The 22,553-nt window shown below is 38.2% G+C and overlaps 1 protein-coding gene across 1 annotated transcript; it reads right to left on the bottom strand.

Annotated features, from left to right (window-relative positions):
• Positions 1-4,368: 4,368 nt before the first annotated feature.
• LOC117604401 (defective transmitter release) lies at positions 4,369-12,364 on the bottom strand. The gene is made up of 13 exons (XM_034324391.2): positions 12,181-12,364; positions 9,752-11,256; positions 9,561-9,652; positions 8,883-9,104; positions 8,673-8,815; positions 8,233-8,396; positions 8,015-8,100; positions 7,620-7,753; positions 7,280-7,480; positions 6,946-7,150; positions 5,382-6,803; positions 4,810-5,312; positions 4,369-4,692 (listed from the first exon to the last, which is right to left on the bottom strand). Exons 1-13 carry the CDS (start codon positions 12,283-12,285, stop codon positions 4,507-4,509), a joined length of 4,968 nt encoding a protein of 1,655 aa, XP_034180282.2. The 5' UTR covers positions 12,286-12,364; the 3' UTR covers positions 4,369-4,506.
• Positions 12,365-22,553: the final 10,189 nt, after the last annotated feature.

Genomic DNA, 22,553 nt, shown 5'->3' with positions numbered 1-22,553 from the left:
TCGCGGTAATCCCTCTCCATTAATTATCCCATTAATCGAGCTAGACGATGAACGTGTGACGTAGTATGTTTATTCAATGAACTCTGCAGTTAACAAGAGATATCGCCTGATGAATGTTTCTCGTGTACACTTTAGGTGTCGCAATAGCTGTGTGTGTCCTTTGTAAACAGCTCGTTTCTCATTCAATAAGGAGAATCGTGCGTAGAATGGACCAAAAAATGCATTCTATAGGCACGATTTCTACGCGAGACTGAAGTCATCGAACACTCGAAATTCCTCTTTCACATTATATTTCCTTGGTGTTTTTTTTTCTCTTTTCTTTTTATTCCCACCCTGCCACGCAAACGTTTCTGATTCACCGAATACACACACATAAATATAAACACATGTTGCATTCTGTCGATCACAAATGATGTACATAAACGAGTGAACAGGTGTGTTCGAGCAATGGATCACGAAATTCTCAAGAATAATGATTTTCAGTGATACACGATCGATCGTTATCTATTCTAACTCAGAGATGATTTATCGACCTTTGCCAGAAGAGAATAATCTGAAAATGTTCACCTGCTATCAGATGGATGAAATAATTAACACCTTGTCGATGGAGTTAATTTCTCAACGCAAAAATTATGTTATTTCATTCTTACATGTAATAGTCATAAATTGATCAGTGAAATTTGATAAATAATTGAAATTCCATTGTTTTAGTTTTCTCACAAGTTTCCAGTCTACTGATTCATTGTCCATCGATGAGATGTTAAGAGATTCTCGTTAAGAGTTTTTTCTCGTCGACACGGTTAAACGAAAATGGATCGTCGTCAAATTTAATATCGAATATAATTGACTTTTCTATGATCTTGTTCGTCGCGAGCCTTGTTCTCGAGGAGGGGTGAAAAAAATATTAAATTTGAAGGCGACCTGGTACCATTCTCGACGGGCCAAAAAAAGCGAGCATCACACACGCGTCCTATTAGTAAGATCCATTTCTATTAATGATACTGTTGCGAATAGTCTTACATTGTTTATCTTAAGATTTTAACACTGTTTACGAGATAATGTTTTTCATAATAATTATTCATCGTATCTGCGAAGCACTATACGATTTCGTTCGAAACATTCTCCCAGTCAGCGCCGGATTAAGGAGAGATCTATGCGGGGCTGCATTTCTGGGCCCCATTTTCCAGGGAGGCCTGCTATAAGCCTTCTATTTAATAAGTCGAAAAATGTTTAATGAAATCTTTTCTACCGTTGCTGTTTTTTTATTTAATTTTATTTAGAATAAATTTCAATTGTTCTAACTGGTTTATCAACCAAGGAGGCCCTCGGAGATTTGATAGCCCCGGGCTCTCAGAAATCTTAATCCGGTCCTACTCTAAGCTGAGAGAATTTGTTGCTTTCGATTTTCGAATTCGCAATTCAAAAAAAAGAAAAAAAAAATTGTCACACAAATAGTCTTCGAGAATGGAAGAACAGGTAGGTCGTATTGTTCTTCGATTCTTCGAACGATACAGTTTCTTTTTAACTGTGCAAGCGAATTTTTAGTGAAAACACAGATTTCTACGATTTTAGCGATATTCGTTGCTTCGAGCAAAGCAAACGGTGTCTTTGAAATTTTCCTTTCTTTGGAAATCGTTCGACGAGCTTTATCGATATTCATCGATTCTCCGATGATCGGTAATATTCAATGGTAAGAATGTTCTTTCGAGAGTGTAGGACGATTCAAATTTTTAGCCGACTGAGTAATCTTTACTTTTCTCGATCATACTCGATCGAATTTGCAATCATGCTGATCATTCAATGAAATCATTGCGACACACAGCGCACACGATGTTCCTCTGTTATTTTCATTAATTGATTTTTAACAAAGGAGAAAGGTAGAAATGCATTTCGATTAATTTATCCGCGTCGCTTTTAGCATCGATTCGAATCCTTCGAAAATTAGAGAAAAATTTCTTCAACAATCTTTCGATCATCCTTGGATCATAGTACAAAGTGTTTTTTCAAATATTTCTGCAACAATGAATCGTTCTATTTTAATAACCTGTTTGCACCTTGAAAACGCATCTTTACCTTTTATTTACAAATATATATTTAATATTTTAGCAAAGGTATATTTACTATTTGGAGCGTGATTCGACAGTATGTCGTGACATATCTTTCGGGAAGCATTTATATTATCGTTACGTCTTTTGATAACTATAGTTCTTTTCGGAACATTTCGTTGAATGTTTCGCACGCGATAACACCAACGCACGATGACAATCCTCCTTAAAGAGAAAAGAAAAAAAAGAAAAAACAAGAAAAAAGAATTTAAAAAAAAAAAAGATGAGTAAGGATCGTAGTACAAAGACGAGACACGTTCACCAGGAAACGGGAGAAAGTTGCGATTAAGAACCGGAAGAAAGGTGACTTGGAAAATCACACACAATTTTGCACAATAAATACGCGCGAACACGCTCGTCTAAAAATAAAAAAAAAAATAAAAAAAAAATAAAAAAAACAGGGATCAAGAGTACGCGAAGAATCAACGGTATCGACGTTAATTTTTCTCGGACTAGAATCAAAGAAGACTGATAAAAGCGATCGAACGAACAGAGTTCGAATAATTTTTGCCAGTGCAACCCAACGATCGATTCCCAATCTTCATTTCTTCTCCAAAAACATGATTGCAAATTCGATAGAATTTTCGCGTTCCTGATAAAAAAAAAAACTGTCCATTTTATTTTCAATTTTAATCTGTTAACCGGGCAAGGAACGTGAATTTTTTTGCAAACTTTGTGGTTTTCACGCGTGCAATTAACCCTTGAACAGCGGAGTCTGTTATATTCAAGAATATTAATCTAAAGTTAAATACATAATTTTTAAATAAAAGTCTCATTTGTCGGAAGAATAATTTTCAAAAAAATGAAAATAATATTATGAAATACAAAATTACGTTAAAATTGTGGCTTTCTCCATGGTCCGCCGTCCGAGTGTTAATATTATTCATCCGAACTTGTCGATTAATTACCCGGTTCGCGAGAATGAAATCGAGAATGATAAAGGAAAGAAAGAATTTCGCGTAGCGGCGAGCTTCTCGAGACGTTTCATTTCATTTAGTTCGATAACCCGAAGGAACTCTTTTTTAATATTACAAGCATTAGTCGTTAAGGTACACACTCTCTCTCTGTAACGTAACGTGTAAGGGCTGTCATGCATTAAACAATTAAACTAATTAACCGCGACGGAAGCAACAGAGCAACCGACGCTATAACGATACGATATAATAAGCGAAGATTTAAACCCAAAGAGATAAACGTATGTATACACAAATGTGACCAAGGAAGTGTTTATCGATGATCGTAGAATTCTACCAATTCTTTTTTTTTCTTTTTATTTCTAATCCTTTGAATCTATTCTAGAAATAGAAAGATAAAATAATCAGATCGTTTTTAACACTTTCCTGACTCTGATCATCGACAACCACTTCCTCGATGATGGTCGGTATAGTTCAAGAGGATAACTTACAATTAGGGAGCAAACGAATGCGTGTGCGTGTGCGTGTGAAAATCGTGTATGAACAATTTTATGATTAACAAGTGCGCGAATGTTTGATCTTTTTTTTTTCTGCTTGATGTCGCGTGAGGGAAAATCAGTGTGTATGGGTGAGGGAATGTGAGAACAATTTATAAATCTATTATTGTAATAATTATAGAAACAGTGGAGTATAATGTATCTGTACGTTTCTTTACTTCCTGCGATGAGCCAGAGAGAAAGAGAGAGAGCAGTATAAGATAGTTTTTAAGAGCACACGCGAGAACGACATTCGTCTGGTGTGTATTATTATATGAAATAAACGAGCTGAACGTACGGAAAGGGAAATGGTCGAATAGAAATGAAAGAAGAAAAAGAAAACAAGAGAAGAACTCTGACGAATGGAAATGTAAAAGTGATTAAATGTGTAAGAAACAAGGTTTGACGAGAACGTTGCGAAGAAAAAAGAAAAAAAAAAAGGGGGGGGAAAGAAAAAATTCCATTCCGATATCATCCTATATAAACGTATAAAAGTATCACGAGCTTTTTGCCAAGCTTTTAAGAGGACACGGGATTATCGAAGGATGGATTTTCGGGTCCCGATTCGTCCTCGTGAACGACGAGAACGTAAGAACGTCGGAGACTGTTGTTTCGTTTGCAAGCAGCCGATTGTCATTACGCATAATTACGGATTAATTATTCTTACTATTAATTACGGTTCACCGGATCACCGCCATCATCATTATTATTATTATATAATTGATGTGAGTGTGGACAAGAAAATGAAAAATAAAGTGTACGTAGTAGAAGATCGTCGACTCTGTATTTTAACATCCGTCGTTTTATCGCTTCTTCGGTTGATCTTTCTTTTCATTTCAATTGATTTTGAGCTCAACTCGTTTATTTGAATACAAGAAAAGGAGAATACAGAGACGTAACTTAACTTATAGAACCTATGTTAATATTTTTCTTTTTTCTATGGGAATGCTTTCAGTTTTCTTGCACGACCTGTAACTCCAGACTTTTCTTTATTTTATCATTTTTCTTTTGACTAGTATCATCGTTGCAGGATAACTCGTTACATTCTTCTGCTTTTATATTAACATTTTGTTTCAGATTTTTCGAGGAATCGTCGTTTAATAGATGCTTAAAGAATATTCTGCTTTCGTCAGGTTCCTGAAAATAATATTGAATATCAATAAAAATATGAAAAATAATTATTGTATTGAAATTATTATTATTATTATTATAAACGGGATTTATTATTATATATTATTATTATAAATTGCTAACTAATTGTTGAATACAGCTACTGGACGGTTGATCTAGCATCGGTTTCCCTTTAGCCATAGCTTCTCTGGAGATCTTCATCAATTTGTCAGCCGACCTTCTCCCTCTTTCGATCTGCTCCTCACTTTTTGGGGCGTTTATACTCTTCAATATCTTATCTCTTAACGCGGGATCCATCGTGAAAGCTTCCGAGTCAACGGATGATCGGTCTTCAGCCTGTTCCAGGTCTTCCAGGTTTCGTGGATCATTTGCAATCACCTCGATCAATGGCTTTGTTTGTTCCTCCTTCGACTGTTCCGTCTCCATTGACGATAGAACTTCGCATTTCTTTTCCTCGGCATCTATTTTCTCGCTTTTCATAAAATCCGGCTCGATCAAAAGTTTCCTCTCGCTGTTCTTTTGCTCCAAGTGTTCACAGAAATCTTTATAAAGATCCATGCTCCTCTTGATCTCATGTTTTTTGAAATTTTCCGAATCCTTCAGAAGATCAGCGATTGATTCGACGTCTGAAATATAAAAAATAAAATTATAATCATTTTCAGGTTGAAATAAAAGTGTGTCTTTCTAATTCTTACTTGACTTGTAGAATTTCGATTTATCTTCCACGTCTTTCACGTTGGATGACTCTTTGAGTTTCTTCTGAGACTTTTCAGAATCGTCGAAAGATTTTTGGAAAATCGTTTTCGCACAAGTTAAATCCAAGAAATCCATTTGCTCGTAGTTCCTCGAAATAACATTTCCTTGGGACTTTTTATTGATTATAAAATTTTCTACGTACTTATCGATCAAAGGCGATTTCTTCTTCATAAACGTCTTCGCTTCCTTCATCATGTGCCTTCTACATCTTTCCACTACCTCGTGATCGACTTTTCGGTTATTTAAATCCCTTTCTGAATCAATTTCTTCGATTAGATGAGACTTTTTGACAGCGACATCCGCGTTGTCGCAGTCGCCAATTCTCTTGTGCGGTTTCAAAGAATGATTCGAAGTTATCGCGTTACTCGAATCTTCAACCTTCGACCGATGAGTCTCTGTGTTATCATTTTCCATCTTGACACCCTCGGAAACACGAAGGAAACATTTAGACTTGCCTTCTTTTAAAGCGTTCACGTTTACAGCAGAATCCTTCAATTTCGGAAGCAAACATTCGCTTCCTTTCGCGGATTCGTCGTAAAGATCAATCACAGTTACCACTGATTCGTTATCTGACTCGCTGTCGGTTAAATTAATTAATACACCATCGACAGGTTCCTTTTCGTGGAGCTTTTTTAATTTGTTACGTTGAACAGTGTCCTCGATCGTTTCTTCGGATTCTTCGATGGCTGGCAATTCGCAATGACTGTCCGCTTTAGATATTTTCAATTTTCCATTCGTTCGATTTTTACTATTCAGTTCGTTACATAAAAAGCAAACAGCACTCGAAGAAGATTCTTCCGATTTTTCTGTTGATTCAGAGGATTCAGATTCTTCATTTTTGGGATAAGTTTGTACGTCTTTTAAAAGAATCTCCGAACACGTTCTTAAATTCAGCAGATCGTAAACGCTATCAGAAGGCGAGACTCCTTTTATTTCTTCTTTTTTATCATTTTCCTCGACGATTTCAATTTTCTTCGCCTTCTCTTCTCGCTCCTCCAGGATCTTCTGTACCTTCAATTTCCTCTCCTTCGTGTTCCACCATCTCACGTTTTCTTCCTTGACCGATGACTCTGTTTCTTCATCTCCCTGCGATTCTTTCACCTCCTTCTCGCCCCAGAATCCTTTCACATCGCCATTCTCGAAAACGATCTTGTTGTCCTGGACAAACTTGTCCATGTCCGCACAGAATCCCTTCATGTCCTGTCTGATGCTGCTTAATTGACCACCGAAAGGATACCTCTCGTCTTTCCTTCGATAATTCTCTATGATATCTTTGCAGACAGTTTGATTTTCAATTTTCATCGGGCACGTAATATCGCAGGAGACGGAGGTACTTTCGAAGGATTTTCCTTCTTCTTTAGCTGAAATTGAAAAAAGAGATGAAAGGAAGCGGCTTCCATAGCGAAAGAGTTTAATGAAGCGAGTTTGCAAAGAAACGTCCGCTTTCGTATTCGGCATTGCCGGGTAATTTACTATCCTCCTGGTCCCCCTGTTGCAACTTACAACACCATGCAGTAAGTTCGGTCTCATTGCTCGTCTCCGGGACAAGTTTCTCGTAATGGGCCAGTTCTCTCGGCGGATCGTCGATGCTTCTTCTCTCGTCCAAAATTTCCTTGCCGAACCTCTTCCTCTCCGCGTCACCTGCTACGTACTCGTTCACTTCTGTCAGCTCTTCCACTAATTTCACCGACTTCTTGCTCCTCGACGTCTAAAATAACAGGTGCCTTTCAATTCGACAATATAATTTCACTATTTTTCCAATTATCGCGTAATCGATTATAGTGAAAATATTGAAATTATCGTTTAGAACCTTGAAAAAGTAGAGTAACGATAGTACCTGGATTTTCCAGGGCAACAAAAGATCAGCTGTGTCCTCGACGGTGGGGTTTCTTTCTTCCTCCGCCATTGGCCTGTTTCCGTCGCTTTTCTCGATCACTTTTTCCCCGAATCCGTCGTTCTCCACCTCTTCGTCGGACGAGGACGCGGAGGAGCCGCAAGGGGATGAGACAGCTGACTTTTTCTTCTTCTCCAGCTTGAGCTTGAACGTTGGAATCGAGAAGACGGTGAACGTGTAGGGGGGTATCGCATGGTGAATGATCAAATAGTGGATGGGACCGATGGGTGATATTATTCGAAGCACGAATTCTGTACCAGACCTTGACAAAACTAGTTCTTACCAGTTCGTTGCTCGTGCACACGAGCTTGCTCGTGGCAGCTACTTCTTCTTCATCCTCCGCCGTCTTCTTCTTATCCTCCGCCTCCTTTTCGGACGTCCCGACCGGTTTGTACAGCTTCCTTTTGTTTATCAGGGCTTTCGAGGGCGGGCGCATGTCCCCAGGCAAATAGAGATCGATTGAACGGATAACAGATTAGATTGCTGAGCAATTTTCTAAGCATCGAGACGAACGATTAACGAGTCTACGGGTTATTTCTTGCCGGTTGAAACCGTATCGGTAACCATTCACCGATCAATCGTTCAAGATTTTTAATGGTGATAACCGATTTCGATGCGATTCGATGGCGGTAAAGTAGCGCAAAATTGATTCACCTTCGCCTTTCGATTTTTACTCACCTCGCACGCTGTCATTGATTTTCTTCTGCTCCGCCTCGATCCACCGTTTCCTTTCGGCATCCTCTTCGGACGGCCCTCCGCGCATCCTGTCTTCGTAACAATTTTGTTAATTCAAATATTTCATACCTCTTTCGGCAAAATTCAGCCTTCTAACTTTATATCGATGTAGACACAAATTTCTCGCGATAGATTTCTATTATTAATTAATCATAATTTACCAAGCTTCGGCGCAGGCACGGTCTCTCGGAAACACCGGTCTGTCGTCGAGATATCTCAGATTTTTGCATTTCAGTATCATCGTCTTTCGGTACAGTTTGATCAGTTTCAAAACTGGATTGCCCGTTAGACAAATCACTCTTAACTCCTTCATGTCCCCTAGAATCTGTACAATTTCCCGATTTACTTTCAGATAATTAAATTTAAAAAATTTATATTTTAACTAATAGATTTGAACAATTTTTAGGTGTCACACGCTTCCCTCAGACTCGAGGTGGAACATCCGAAGAAAAAAGTAAAGAAGAAATCGTAAAGAACGCGTCGTTACTGAACGTGCTTCCACTTTCGTGGAAAGACGAAAATTACATCACACTCGAAGCGCGTCCGGAGTACTTGAAGCAACCGCCCGAAGCATACGATTAAGGAAACATAACGGACTCACATTAACAACTTGATTGCTCTTTATCCTGTTGTGAGAAATATCCAGTACCGAGAGACTGTCGAGCAATCGGAGATGCTCAATGTCAGCGGTGTCTTGTATGTAGTTGTGCGACAGGTTTAGAGTATTCAGGAACTTGAGGCTATCTGAAAGCGGAGGCACGTCAAGGTCAAGGTCATCAAGGATACCAACGTCAACCGCTACAAGATTCACCGAGATTCTCGATCCTCCTTATAGTGTTGTGAGATAGATTCAGTGTGTTCAGCTTCGTCTGGTAATGAAGATTCTCGATTTTGCTGATCAGGTTGTTGTGAAGGTACAAACTCTTTAATTCGCTTTGATTCTCCAGATTGGCGATCTCCCGGATACCGTTGTTCTCCAAATAGAGACACTTCAGGCCCGTGTACTTTTCTAGATTCTCGATGAAAGAGAAACCTGAAACAAGATACCTTTGATCTTTTTGAATTTTAGGTAAATATTTATTTTTATGTTAATGTGTAATATAGGATAACACGTACAGTTGTGATTGGTCCTTTTTCTAAAAATTTAAGAAATACACTGTAACGTGTTTTTCAACCCTCGGACGGCGGACCACGGAGAAAGCCCTAATTTTAGTTCCTAAATTTTACTCTACTCTTCAAGGGTTAAATAATAAAATACAATGATTTTTTGTAACCGGAATACTTTTTATTTCGAACAGAATTATTTGAAATATATATTTTCTATTTTTCTAGAAAAAAGGATCAATAACACAGTACTACTTTCCTGATGGAAAATTTCAAAATCAGAATAATCGAAACTTGACAGGTTGAAATTTTTACTCGAATGTACGATCGATCGTTCTTTTTCTTTCTCCACACGAATGTTTATTATATTTTTGATCGTATTAACCTTTGAAATGTAGATAGAGCACGTCGTTCAAATAAGGTGTCTGATAGAGCTTGGTCAGCTTGCAATGCTTCTTCAGGAAATCCTCGGTCATTCTGAAACCGGATATCGTTTACTTTACATCGTCACATCCTGCAGACAATGCTGTGAATCCTTTTTTAAAAATCAACCTTCTATCGTCGGTGCTATTTTACCTGGCGCCATGCTTCTTTTCGTCGAACTCGTACACTTTCCCTTTGATATACGTCCTCTCTTCCTGGTCCGTGCCAAACCGCCAAAATAAAGAATCCTCTGTGTCAAGAATAATGTCCTGCACGATTCCACCGACTATTGTTTCAACAGCTTTCGAGTCATCGTTCGTACTCAAAGTTTCAGATTTCTTCGTTCTTACTTCATCATCAAATGATTCTTCTACGGACTGTTCCGTGTCTTCGTCTCTCGGAATAACTTGTATACATTCTTGCAACATTTCCGTACGACGTTTGTCCTCCTCCTCCGTTTTCGATTTGAAACTCTCAGCTATTTGATCTTTCGTCAAAGGCATCTCGATGTCGGTTTTCAGAAATTCCTCGGATTCGCTATCGAACTCCTCGGTTGACTGATTTTTCTTCAGAGCTTTCTGTTCCAGGAGGAGTTTCTCAACCTCCTCGAATTCTACCGATAGATCCTTCAACGCATCGTTCTTCCACTTTTCTATTTCCGCTTTCCCTTCGGCGATCCTTTTCAATCTTTCCTGTACCTGCTCCTCGGTTTTCGGGCAACTCGACTCGGTGATCCGAGCTAACTCTTCCAGATATCCCTCCGGAGACCTTGATTCCACGTACTTTGGTCCTTTTTCTTCCGCAGGTTCTATCAAACTCTTCTCCGTTTCACTCTCATCCGTTCGCTCCTTTGTTGACGTTTCTTCAACTTCTTCCAGTGTCAGTGGTTCTTTATCGCGAAGCATTTTCGGATCGAGCCGATTCAAGGCTGCTTCTAGTTTCGAATCCTTCAAATTATCTCTGAACTTGAAGTAAGCGGAAATGTTCACAGTAGGGGAGGAATAAATCAACTTCCTCTCCTGTTCGTCGTCGGAGTCGCTGGAGAAATCGTAAGTGTCGGACAATAGCTGCTCCTCTTTTTCAATCTTATCATCATCAAGATTCTTTGATTCATCTCGCAAATTTTCATTATAATTCTCTTTGTCACCATCGTTGCTACTTTCTTTTATCATTTCACTCTCGGTGATTTCATCCTCCGTCAAAGCTGCATTCTCAGATGCAGCTGGACGATCGATCTTGATCTCCATCGATGATATTTTTGACGAAACAACGAAATTTCTGTTCGGCAATCGTTCGAAATCGTCGACGATTTGCTGGCAGCACGAATCGTTCGACGAGCCTTCGTCTCGAGCCAAGGTCTCGCAGTCTTCAGCATCGTCGAACGTTAACGTGTCGTCGAGATCACTGTCGCTACCTTTCTCCGCTTTGGTCGAATTGTAATAGGACAGATTTTCACAAGTCACGTCGAAGATCGCGTCGCAATCGAGATACGACAACCAGTTGTCCTCGTTGTCCACTTCCGGTATGGATTCTGTTGCCGGCGCTTGCTGATCCAACGATGAACCTTCGTTTCTCTCTTTATCTAGATCCATTCGGTTGAAGAGTTCCATAGATCGGCTGGTCAGAACTTGAAGATCCACTGATGAATCTTTTGGTACCTTTGAAAAATCAAAAGGCTGTACTTCATCTTAAGGGACCAAAAATTTTTGATTAAAAAATATCGAATCTTATAGTTTTCGACCTGAAACATTCGAAAATACAAGTTAAAAATTTAGGAAACCACTCGTTTAACACTGGAACTACCAAAAGGGTCAAAATAACTTGTTTCAAGTTTCTTATTTTAATTTATAAATTCTATAGAGGTATTTTTGCTGGAATGTATGCTGGCTATTGTCGAGATAAAGAATGGATATATATATATATATATATATATTAAATTGTTTCATCCCGTATTTATTTAATTTTCTGTATTATTTTCAACTTAGAAATTAGAGTGCATCAAACGTCGATAGATCTAGTGTTAAAACATACGATTTGAGAGGTTAGTACGACGCCATATTGCTTCTACCCATCTTCTGATTGGTTCGCATATCTCGGTTTGGTTAGGTTAGGCTAGATCAAAATTTGGTCACGTTGATGCGATATTACACCTCCTATGGATTCATTGATCGCAGCGATCAAGAAGCAATATGTTTTTAAATAAGGTAACCGGAAGTTACAGTCGTTTCAACGAACTAATCAGAGAATGCGTAGAAACAATATGGCGTCGTACTAACCTGTCAAAGTACGCTAAATACACTTTTTTCACATAATCGTGTTTTTTAAACAAGTGGTTTCCTAAACTTTTAACTTGCATTTTCGAATGTATAAGATTTGATATTTTTTAACCAAAAATTTTCTGCTCCCCTAAAACGAGGTTTGACAAAAAATTCATAGGTTCTTTCATTTCTTTTGTTTCTTAAACGATAAAATGAAATGAGATTCAATCGAAGGAACGTAACCTCCTTTCCTTCTCTTCAATACTTACCCCTTTTTCTTAATGAAGATATGATACGAAGTTAATTAAGAGAACAGATTCTAACCGATTTTTTCATCTCCAACTCGGTACTTGCTGAAACGTCCAGTTTCGTTTCGATGGAAAGTTTCTCGTCGACAATGGGGGACTGACAGTCATCCTCTTCTTCCATCGTTGATGATGTTTTTAATATCAAGGTACAGTTTTTCTCTGAATTCGCCTGGTTTACTTCAAATTCCCGAGAATGAATTTCAGCATGGCAGCTTGGAAACACAGGAAACTCTTCATAGCAACACATGCTTCTCTGATTTCGTTTGATCGATACCGTTTGACAACTTCAGGTCTATCAATTCTGCAGCTTCAGGCTACAAAAATGCTACTTATTTTTGATAACTGTGTTCGATGCAATCGGAACACGAATCTTTCCCGATCGAAAAGTGGGAAAATGCTTCGATTCGAAAATATTCTATGAAAAGCCAAGATCGGTTGATCTAACGTTGAGGTGTCCGCAACGAGCGAGGTTCGCGAACCAAGTCAGACAGATGATGGAACGAAAGAAGGATGGAAAGTTAATGGAAAAGCAACATTTCAATAATCGGGGTGGGAAGAGTAAGAATACGAAGGACTAGTAGCTGCGTAGAAAGACGCGTCTTGGCAAGTAGACGACCGGGAATCGCCTTGAGGGAAAAAAAAGATGATGCAGGTCGGACTCGTTGAAAGGCTTAGCTCTCGCGTGTTGCGTTTACACGAATGGCCAAGCAGAGCAGCCGATTTCCCGTTTCCATCGATCTCGATTCGTCGCGACGCTTGCGAATCGCTACTAAATTTTTTTTCCGCTGAATTATGTTGATAGCATTCATTCTCCAACATCATCGCGCTGCAACCGAGTGGAAAAACAAGTGCCATCCAGACAACAACGAAAGCAAAGCGAGCTAACCGAAGAATAGATGCGAGACAAGATACCCTATAAACAAAATAACAAACTCCTCCGATCTGCAATCAGCTGTTTTCTACTCTTCACTGATTACGAATCTATAGAAAGAAAAGAGAAAGAAAGAACAATTGGAATTTTATCAATTTTCGATGGAGGTTCAGCGACTAAATCAGTTCTGCCACTGTGGGGGGTTACCAGTGACCCGTACTTCAAATTTATTATCATCGAATAATTGAAAGGAAAATTATTAACTTTGTCATAGACAAGATGGTTATGATCGATGTATTCTAGATTTCTAAGCATCTATGTCAAAGAGGTGTCTGTGAAAGGGTTAATACTAGGACAGCGGATCATGGCGAGAGCCCGAATTTTAACAAACTCCGTTGTTCAACGATTAAACAAATTCGAAAAAGCATTAGTATTATATTAATTTCGAAAGGTATCAAATGAAAAAATTCCTCTTTGTCTAATTAAAATCGAAGAGTGTTAATTTTCTTAATCGAAAGCGACTGTTTCAACCCTTATACTGGGAAGATCGAAATCTGTTGGTTTACCGTATACGACAGATGAAAGTGATTTGCAAGTTATTATTCGCCAGTTTAATTCTCTCGATAGCCAACGTATTTGGACGATTAAAAAGCTAATTACCATAAATGTTTCACCGAATAGGGAACAGGGTACGTATTCGATACGGGACGGAGGGAAAAAATCAAATATTAATCTCTCACGTTTTCTTTCGACGGTAGTGTGCTCCGTTCGATCATTGTTTTATTCATCCGAAGACGTAGCAGAATATCAGGTGGCCGGAATTAAAATATATTACGACCGTATTACCGCATACGAGATTTTGTTCTTGCTGTGGCAAGTAGCCAGCTCGCCACAGGGTCGACGGAAACGGGAAATTGCACCACAGCTCCATATTCGAGGCATCCTTACCTTTTGTGTTTCTTCTATTTTTCTCTTTCTTTTCTTTCACAGACGCGCCTTCCTGCGCTGTTTTCTTCGCGGTTTCTCGTCGCTATCTCAAACCATGTGGAAATTAGATGCTCGGTATTAGATTCTATGCAATCGAACCAGTGACATCTATTCGGATACATTTTCTGTAAAACAACTAGCCTCGTTATTCTTCCGTCCTATTCTTACTACGTAGGGTAAAGTTGCTCAAATACCCCTTAAGAAAAAACTCGTATAAATGTTAGGATTTATCAAATAAATAAGAATTATATGTGTTATTCAAAACTTGTGTGAACATTGATATTATTTATTATAATAACATTCAAAACTCTGTATGATTTTATATAAAATAAACTAAATATTTAAAAACTTGTAGCGGTACCACTTAGGAAACTACTTTACATTTCAAGCATCGAATCATATTTTCCTCCCGGTCTTCTGCACAAATATTACAAAACCAATCAGTGTCAGTTTTATTGGTTTTCTTTTTTTAAATTTTTAATGTAGGTACCTTTTTGTTGACTACTTCTTTTCTTGTATATATTACTTTTGGCTGTTTTTCAAAATTCAAAATTCAAAAGGACTTGAGCAACCTTACCCTATTTCTTTAAAATGATGAAAGATTCTAATGTTTTAATATTCTGAAATTCTAACGGTCGACATTCATCTCAGGGTGGTTTTTAGACTAATTTCGAAATCTTCTCGATGATCGTTAATGACAGCGTGCCATTACCGATAACAGATAATATTTCTGGAACGTTTGATGCGTGCTGACACGGAAAGCCGAGAAGATTACAAGGAAGTTACACGTGTACTTGACGCCGCGTAATAAGATACTAATTCGTTCCTAGCGATAGCAACGTGAGTGATATCAAATGTTTTTGGCGCATCGATATTGCACAACGCTTCTTTTTTTACTAACTAACGCGATCCGTCACTTGAAACGGGAATTGTATCATTATCGTTTGACAAATAGAAACTCGCGATGTTTGAAAAAAAAAATGTCCCTGCCTTAACTCTTTGACGGCTGTAAGTTTCATGGAATCCATGATGCTCTGCAAACAGAGCCTACCGATAAGATTGCGCTCGAGTAGTTTCCATTAGGAAAACTGATTGTTAGTCAAACTGTAATCGAAGCGTTTTCGGGAAATGGGGAGAACTTGGATTTTGCGGAAAAGCGGTTCGATGATTGGAAAACAATATTGAATTTAGTTAACTTTTATGAGGAACTGTTTCCATGATTTTAAACAGAGTTCGTGCCTAGCTTTCCATCACGTTTTTCCGGTATATCATTTCTAGCGTAACGTACCTAATTTTCTCCAGGGACGAAAGGAAAATGAACTCTTCGAAGCAAGAAAAACGAGCCCTTTCGAAGAACGTTTCTTCATGGTTAATCCTCGTGATTTTTGTGAAACTATTAGAATATATAACGGAGAAATAATTTGACATTTGTGGATACTGTTGAATTATTGAAGTGGTCGAAGTGAGAACGAAGAGGATTAAAAGACTAGAGGGGAGATTAGAATTTCAAAAGGTGATTCGATAAAAATATTCAACCATGGTTAAGCTTACTTTTCGATGGATATCTTGCAACCTTGATTTCGAAAATCAACTTCTTCGAAGGATACTTCGGGCACATCTAACGTTCTTCCATTCGTTCAAATGAAATTTTGATGACATAAAAGTATGAGAAAATAGCGCATCGATTTGAAGCTGAAAGTTTAATAAAAATGAAAATGTATGAATATATCAAAGATTCTTTGTTAGAATGAACAATTGCTAAATTAGAGGTCGTTTGGTTCCAAAAAAGCAACAGGCATTTTGTAACAAAATAAAAATTACCTTCATTTTGTTCGAGACTTAAGCTTCAAATTGACGTGTCGCAAGTGCAATTCTGACAATGAGATACTTTTATGTCACGGAATTGCATCAGAATTTCATATCTAATGGTGAAAATGGAAAATAATTGTACAATCATCAGATGGTATTTTGTTTTTATGATCGACTAAATTTCATGTTCGCGAGACACCGTGTGACCATGACCTCGAGGTTTGCTCATCGCTCGCACCATGATCCCCCTATTTTGTGTACCAACACGCGAACATCGAGACGAACATTCGATGCATTATGTAATTGACGGCTTCCCTTTTCTTCCACTATCTTGTCGCCTTCTCCATCGTTTCTCTCTGTCCCGTCTGATGTGATTTTATTTATTTTTTTTTTTTAAATCAAAATAGCCGTGGGTGGCCAGTTTCTTCTCCTTGAGAATTAAGGATCCCCTGGTTAGGGTGGAGAAGGCGGAATCGTATTTGAATACTCTTTGAATCCGCGATTGACCGTGAACGGCTGGAAATTCGTCGATTTAAAGAGCCACCGATCGATCTTTCGGATGAGCTAGCCGGCCATTTTAAAGTGTAATCTCTTTGTCAGCTGATCATCGAAACGTGCCTATACATTATTCCCCCTATTCGTTGGGTTAATGAATAATATTCTAATTAATTCTTAATTATGTTATCATTCAAGGGACGACTAATTGAGGGCTTTGGTAACATTTTGAGAGATGTAAAAATATATGACGATAGATTTCGTCAATTTTTCTTCATCCAATATCGGTAATTCTCTATTCCATTTCACAGGAACACTGTATTTTTATTCTTTTAATTTTCTCATAGATTACAGCGACACGTGAACAAGCCAGTCTGTAAAGTATCGATTACCTCGGCTTTCTGATTTTGCAACGAAAAATTAAGTAATTCCATCAGCAAGGCAGCTATTCCAGCTCCAGGTAGCACGATCAAAGTTGTTCCCTTTCGCTTGGATCTTGTGCAACGAAATTTTATGGTTCGATTCCCTTCGAAACGAAAAGCTCGATGGAGGTCACGTCTAGCTGAGATAACTATATCGGAAGATCCGTCACATGGTCGTTTAGAACTACGTGACGAAACGGAATAAAAGAAAAGAAAAAGAGGAAGGGAGAGTGATTAGCAAGTATAATCAATCGTCAGCTGACCTATGACAACGTAACCCTGTCATCATTCTAAGGGCATGGCGCAATTTTCGTATAAATTATCAAACATCAATGTACTTATGTACGTATAGTAGGTACACGGATCACCATTTCAACTGGGAACCATCAGCAAGTATAATGAATCTATCAGACGACCTATGACAACGTGTCATCCGAAAATAAAATTCGTCTATTTTATAGGCTAAGGGAAGGTACGTATCAAAATTAGGGCTGTTATGAAAATTTGAATCGTTCAAATTATTCAAATCCTTCCGAACAACGGACCATGGAGAGAGACCCATATTATTTCGGAGAATTTCGTATTTGATATTGTCATACGTACGTGAAACGGTGAAAATTGGTTACTATTTAACTCTCGAACGACAGACCACGGAGAGAGCCCCATATTATTTCCAATTTCTTAATTTTAATTTTAATCCTTGCATGTATTTTGTAAGTTTGGATCACGATTGATCCAAGCTCCACTGTTCAAGGGTTAAACAGAAAAATTACAATATCTAAATGAAATGAAAATGAAAATGATTCATAAATGAATTTCACGTGGAACATTGGGCTTGAAGAAAATCAAAGGGGTTATTTAAAATAGAATTAATATTTTATGCATGCGTTACTTTCATTGATAGGAAATTATGTAAAATTTCTAGAAATAGATCACGATATCTGTGGCTTCGTTAGAAAGGAACTTGATTGTACATTTATAAATTAATAATGCGCATTTATAAATGCGTAAATTTATTAAATTTAACATTATTAAATGTTTATTTAATAAATTATTAAAAAAGATATCGAATTTGATAAAGACCGTAAAGGTCGAAAGCGGTCTAACGTTGAAACTGAATTGAAATAAAAGAGACTGAATAAAATCGTACGACGAGCAACGGGAAAATGTTTTCGACGCCGGAAAAGTGTTCGTAACACTTTTACAAAAGTTGAAACGAGACGGATTGGAAATCGACGGAAAATTCATAAATAATTGATACGAACGAAAGAAGCGACGATGTTGCAAGCACGTCCACGACACTTCCGATTCGTTTATTGTTTATAGATTTTTCACTGATTCCAGGGCGATATATAGTCAACTATAAATTGCATCGGCCGCGGGTTTTCCATAAATTTGAATAACATTTTCACTTCCTGCGGTACCGCGTGGACCCCCACCAAACTGGCGGACGACTATCCGAGCTACGATAACGCAGTCGCGATGACCTCGCCCTTAGAAGGAAGGATTTCTGCATTTTATTCAGCCGAATCCCGCATACCATTATCGTTCTTGTATCTATTATTCGTTGCTGTTTCGTTGCTCTTCGCCGTCCATTTCATTCAATCGGCCCGCATCGTTCTATTCTAATTTGACTAAATCATGGGTGCAGTTCCGAAAAGCGTAACCCTCCGATTGCGGTGAGATTTTAATCAAAATTTATCCTTGATTAGAAAAGAAATTCCATAAACGGATTTTTGGTGACAAAACCTCGTTTCCCTTCTACATCTCTTCAAAGTTTGGAAAGTTTCTACTGCATATCTCGAAAAATATTAATTTCACAGAAAAATGTTTCAAACAAAAAATGAAGTTTTTGAAAAGTTCTACAAAAAAGGTTATATACATTTTTCACATAAACCTATTATTTTGGCTGTTATGAACAATAATAGTATTTTTTCCTCCGAACACGTATAATTATTCATGTATTTAGGTTAGGTTAGGTTAGGTTAGGCCATACATTTAAATCCGGCCAAAATAACAGCCAAAATAATAGGTTTACGTGAAAAATGTATATAACCTTTTTTGAAGAACTTTTCAAGAGCTTCATTTTTTGTTTGAAACATTTTTTTGTGAAATTAATATTTTTCGAGATATGCAGTAGAAACTTTTCAAACTTTCAGGAGATGTAGAAGGCAAACGAGGCCTTGTCGCGAAAAATTCTTTCAAGGAATTTCTTTTCTAATCAAGGATAAACTTTGGTTAAAATTTCACCGCAATCGGAGGGTTGCGTCTTTCGGAACTTTATCCGAAATCATTTTAACGATCGTCAGCGTCCAGCTGCATCATCCTACGTATCTAATCTAAAAAAAGAAAGGGAAACATTCGATGACTAATTGGCCGCGATCACGGAGCCCTAATTCGTCAGAAGTCTTTTATTTCCCTTCCTCGAAAAATCCTGCTGATCCCTTTAGTCAGCAAACGGAAAAAAAAGTATCACTGACAGTTCCGTATCGGCTTCGGTACGGTTTTCTCTTTCTCGAGCTGTTTACAAATCCAACGAAGCAGTGTCGTGTGACACGAATCATCGCGCGAAGTTTAGAATTCGTCGGTTTTGATGAGCCAGGTTAGCCGAACATGGATTGACGATTGTCCTCGGGAAGGAAAAGAAATTGGTGTAACCCGAGGTGCAACGAACGTGAAACGAAAAAATTGCAAACAGCGAACGGATCACATTTCGTAATTCGATCGGGGACTCTCCATGGTTCCTGGTAAACGAATTTGGAAAGTTAAAAGCTGTTGACGCGGAAACGATGATAAATCGACGCGTACCGTTTCGCATTCTAATCGACGCGACGAAATTCTACGGCGCATCGGGGTGGGCAGATTTGAAAGTCGATCGCAACTGAAAAATCTGCAAACCACGTGGATCACCTTTTACCATCGCCATCATAGCGTCTCTCGTTGTTTTATCTCGTTCTGCCAGCCTCTCTTTCGAATTCCCACGTTTCTCTTTCTTCGGTGATCCACGTGTTTGCACGAGAAAGGATCGCGTTCGTTTCAGGATTCGTGCGAATTTACATACACGGTTGATACTAACGGAAAAAAGATCCCTATTTCTCAAAATTATACTTTCACGTTGAAGTATCATTATGAAAATATAAATTATTTATATATTAATAATATAGTATAATATTTGGGATTTTTTTTTTTTTTAATTTTGGCGTGAAGTTGACGGTCTCTTGGGGAGCGTATATAGTATTTTTTTTTCTTTTTTTTTTTAAATATGATTATCCTTCAAACGGCGGACCATGGAGAGAGCCCGAATTATAAATTAATTTTGTATAATGTTTTCATTTTCTAAATTTCACACTGTTGATTTATTTATTCATTACTATACGGGATTAACCCTTTGGTACAACATTTTGTTTTAAATTGATTTAACTTATTTAAAAGCTGATAAAAGAATTTTTAAGTGTAAATTGAAAATTGATTCTAGTTAATTATTAAAGCGGGAACGATTTGATCGATGCAGGTCGTATTTAAATATCGGATGCAAAAGGAAACACGTGAATCACCTTTACAACTTCCCCACCACCTGTTGCCCCTTCTACACCTTTCTCCTGCCATTTCTCTTTCTTCCGCTGACCGACCCTCTTCCACAAAGACTTTCCAACACGGTTTCCGTTTTTCCTGAAACGCACCGCTCCTTCCGAGATCTTGTGTTAAATTGTTGCATATCGAACGGTCCATTTCGAAACGTAAAATCCGTGGTAGATTTCATTTACTTGTCACGGAGGATATTTCGATTTACAGATTCGGGTCACCCGAATCAAAACAAAATCGATTTGCCGGAAAAGAATTAACATACACGCGTAACCGATCGTACTTGTCTTTTAAGTTCTTTCCTCAACTTTGTACCTTTAAATCTTGTCATTGTCTTCAAGATTTCCCGTTACCTTTTCGCTCGATTTCATCGCGCCAATGGAATCTACATATTTCACAGGATTCGACGAAGAATTATGCTATTCCATTCGGTTTAATTTGATAAATTTTTATTTTTTTTTATTTTTGCGATGAGGTTAGGAGAGAAGGAGGGTGTACCCCAACCTCCAGTGATAAATCGTTGGGAAATTCATTAGCGCTCGGACGACGGACCATGGAGAGAGCCCGAATTTCATATTATTTTCATTTTTTTAAATTTCACACTGTTCCTCTGAAAATGATTCTTTTTATATATGAAACTCTTTAATTTTAGATTAATATCCTTGTATATATTTCGTAAGTTTGGGTCTCGATTGACCCAGACACCGGTGTTCAAGGATTAATCGCGTCGAATGTACGCTTGCAAGACTCGTGTACCGCATTTCCTCGTCGTTTCTGTAACAAGTTCAACATAGCGGAGATTACCTTCGGGAAGTAGACCTTGAACATCTCATATTAATATCAGCATTAGCTACAATTCGTACGTAGAAGGTTTTGAGTATACCTGTACGCCGAGTAAGGACGACTACTTTTTGCCACTCGAACAAACCTTTATTTCGATCGGATCAAACGAACCGAGCTTATCACAGTTGCTACCTTCATGAGAATTCGTAAATTCAAGCCTTGTGCTTCGTATCAATATCACACAAGTGGCATTTTTTAATATTCTTCCATCAAATCGCGTTAGATTTGATGTCTTTCAAAATTGATTATCGTTAATTATAATTGGCAATCGGTTAATTTGTATCACAAATATCGACGAATCGTTCATGTGATCGTGTTCGTTAAACTTTCAGCTTCAAATTGATACGCTACAAGCGATCGTTTCTATCTATAAGCGACGTTGTTCGGTAAAGTACCATTTTTAGGCCACCGTTAGACGGTGTTGTTTATGTTCCCATTTTTTCGTTTCCTTTTCGGAAGCGAGAGGAGGTGTACTACGTTGTTCCCATTTTCCAGAGTTTACGGTTTTCGACGAGACTTGAATTCGACGTAAAAAAAGGGCATTACCGATACAGAAGGCGAATCGATAAGGATCGTATCGGTAGGCCTTAAGAATAGCGGTACTTTCTTTTTGCTCCACTGACATCGCCCAACGCGTGCAGGGCAGCTCGTGAATTGCGACACAGATTTTGTTTTGACTCCACGCATTCGCATTTCTTTCTTTCTTTTTTTTTCTGCTTTTCGACGGAGGGCCTCGATAAAACAATCGGGATTCAATGTCAAAAAAGACAGGCGGAAGGTTGAGCATCGATCGGATTTCGATGCAGGCTCCACGTGCGCTTCGATCTCTATCGAAAGATCTTTCTTCGAATCTGCTAAAATAAAAACAATCGCGAAATGGCGGTGAAAAGTTTCATAAAAATTGCACTCGGAATACGAAGTGTTTGCGATCATGAATGGCCTTAAGTTCCGTCCAATCCAGAAGCCCAGATCTTTAAATCTCCGCTGATTTTTCGACCTGAAAATTGAAATCGACGTAACGCAAACGAGTTATCGTAGATTCAAGTAGACGCAAATGTCGGCCTCATTACGCCATTGGTGACATAACTTGCTCTCTTTGTCTTTCACTGATCGTATTCGATCGATAACATCGATTAAAAGCGATCAGAACGTTCGATATACCGGTTCGAGACTAAACTAAAACTAAAATTGCTGATTCCAACGTGGGAAATGGGAAATTCTTGTAAACGAACTTGACAATTTGGTAGCCGAAGAAATTACAATATTGTATACGATGAAAGTCAATTTCTTCATTCAAGAATCGACCTCCATGCTTGTTCCAGTGTGATGTAACGTTGACAGCTGTCTCTTCGTGTTCTTTTTCAAAGTTGCATCACGTTA

This window comes from Osmia lignaria, chromosome 7 (genome assembly GCF_051020975.1).
Source record: "Osmia lignaria lignaria isolate PbOS001 chromosome 7, iyOsmLign1, whole genome shotgun sequence".
Taxonomy (NCBI): Eukaryota; Metazoa; Arthropoda; class Insecta; order Hymenoptera; family Megachilidae; genus Osmia; species Osmia lignaria.
Note: the sequence above shows the minus strand (reverse complement) of the source record. Positions and strands in the feature narration are given on the sequence as shown.

What these genes read in the sequence shown, in the direction of transcription:
- LOC117604401 (XM_034324391.2), bottom strand. Translation starts at nt 12,285, where the DNA reads ATGGAAGAAGAGGATGACTGTCAGTCCCCCATTGTCGACGAGAAACTT. An exon ending in CGTGCCTGCGCCGAAGCTTG is followed by an intron (nt 8,101 to 8,232) that starts GTAAATTATGAT and finishes TTACGAAGACAG; the next exon opens with GATGCGCGGAGGGCCGTCCG. An exon ending in GTAGCTGTATTCAACAATTA is followed by an intron (nt 4,693 to 4,809) that starts GTTAGCAATTTA and finishes TATTATTTTCAG; the next exon opens with GAACCTGACGAAAGCAGAAT.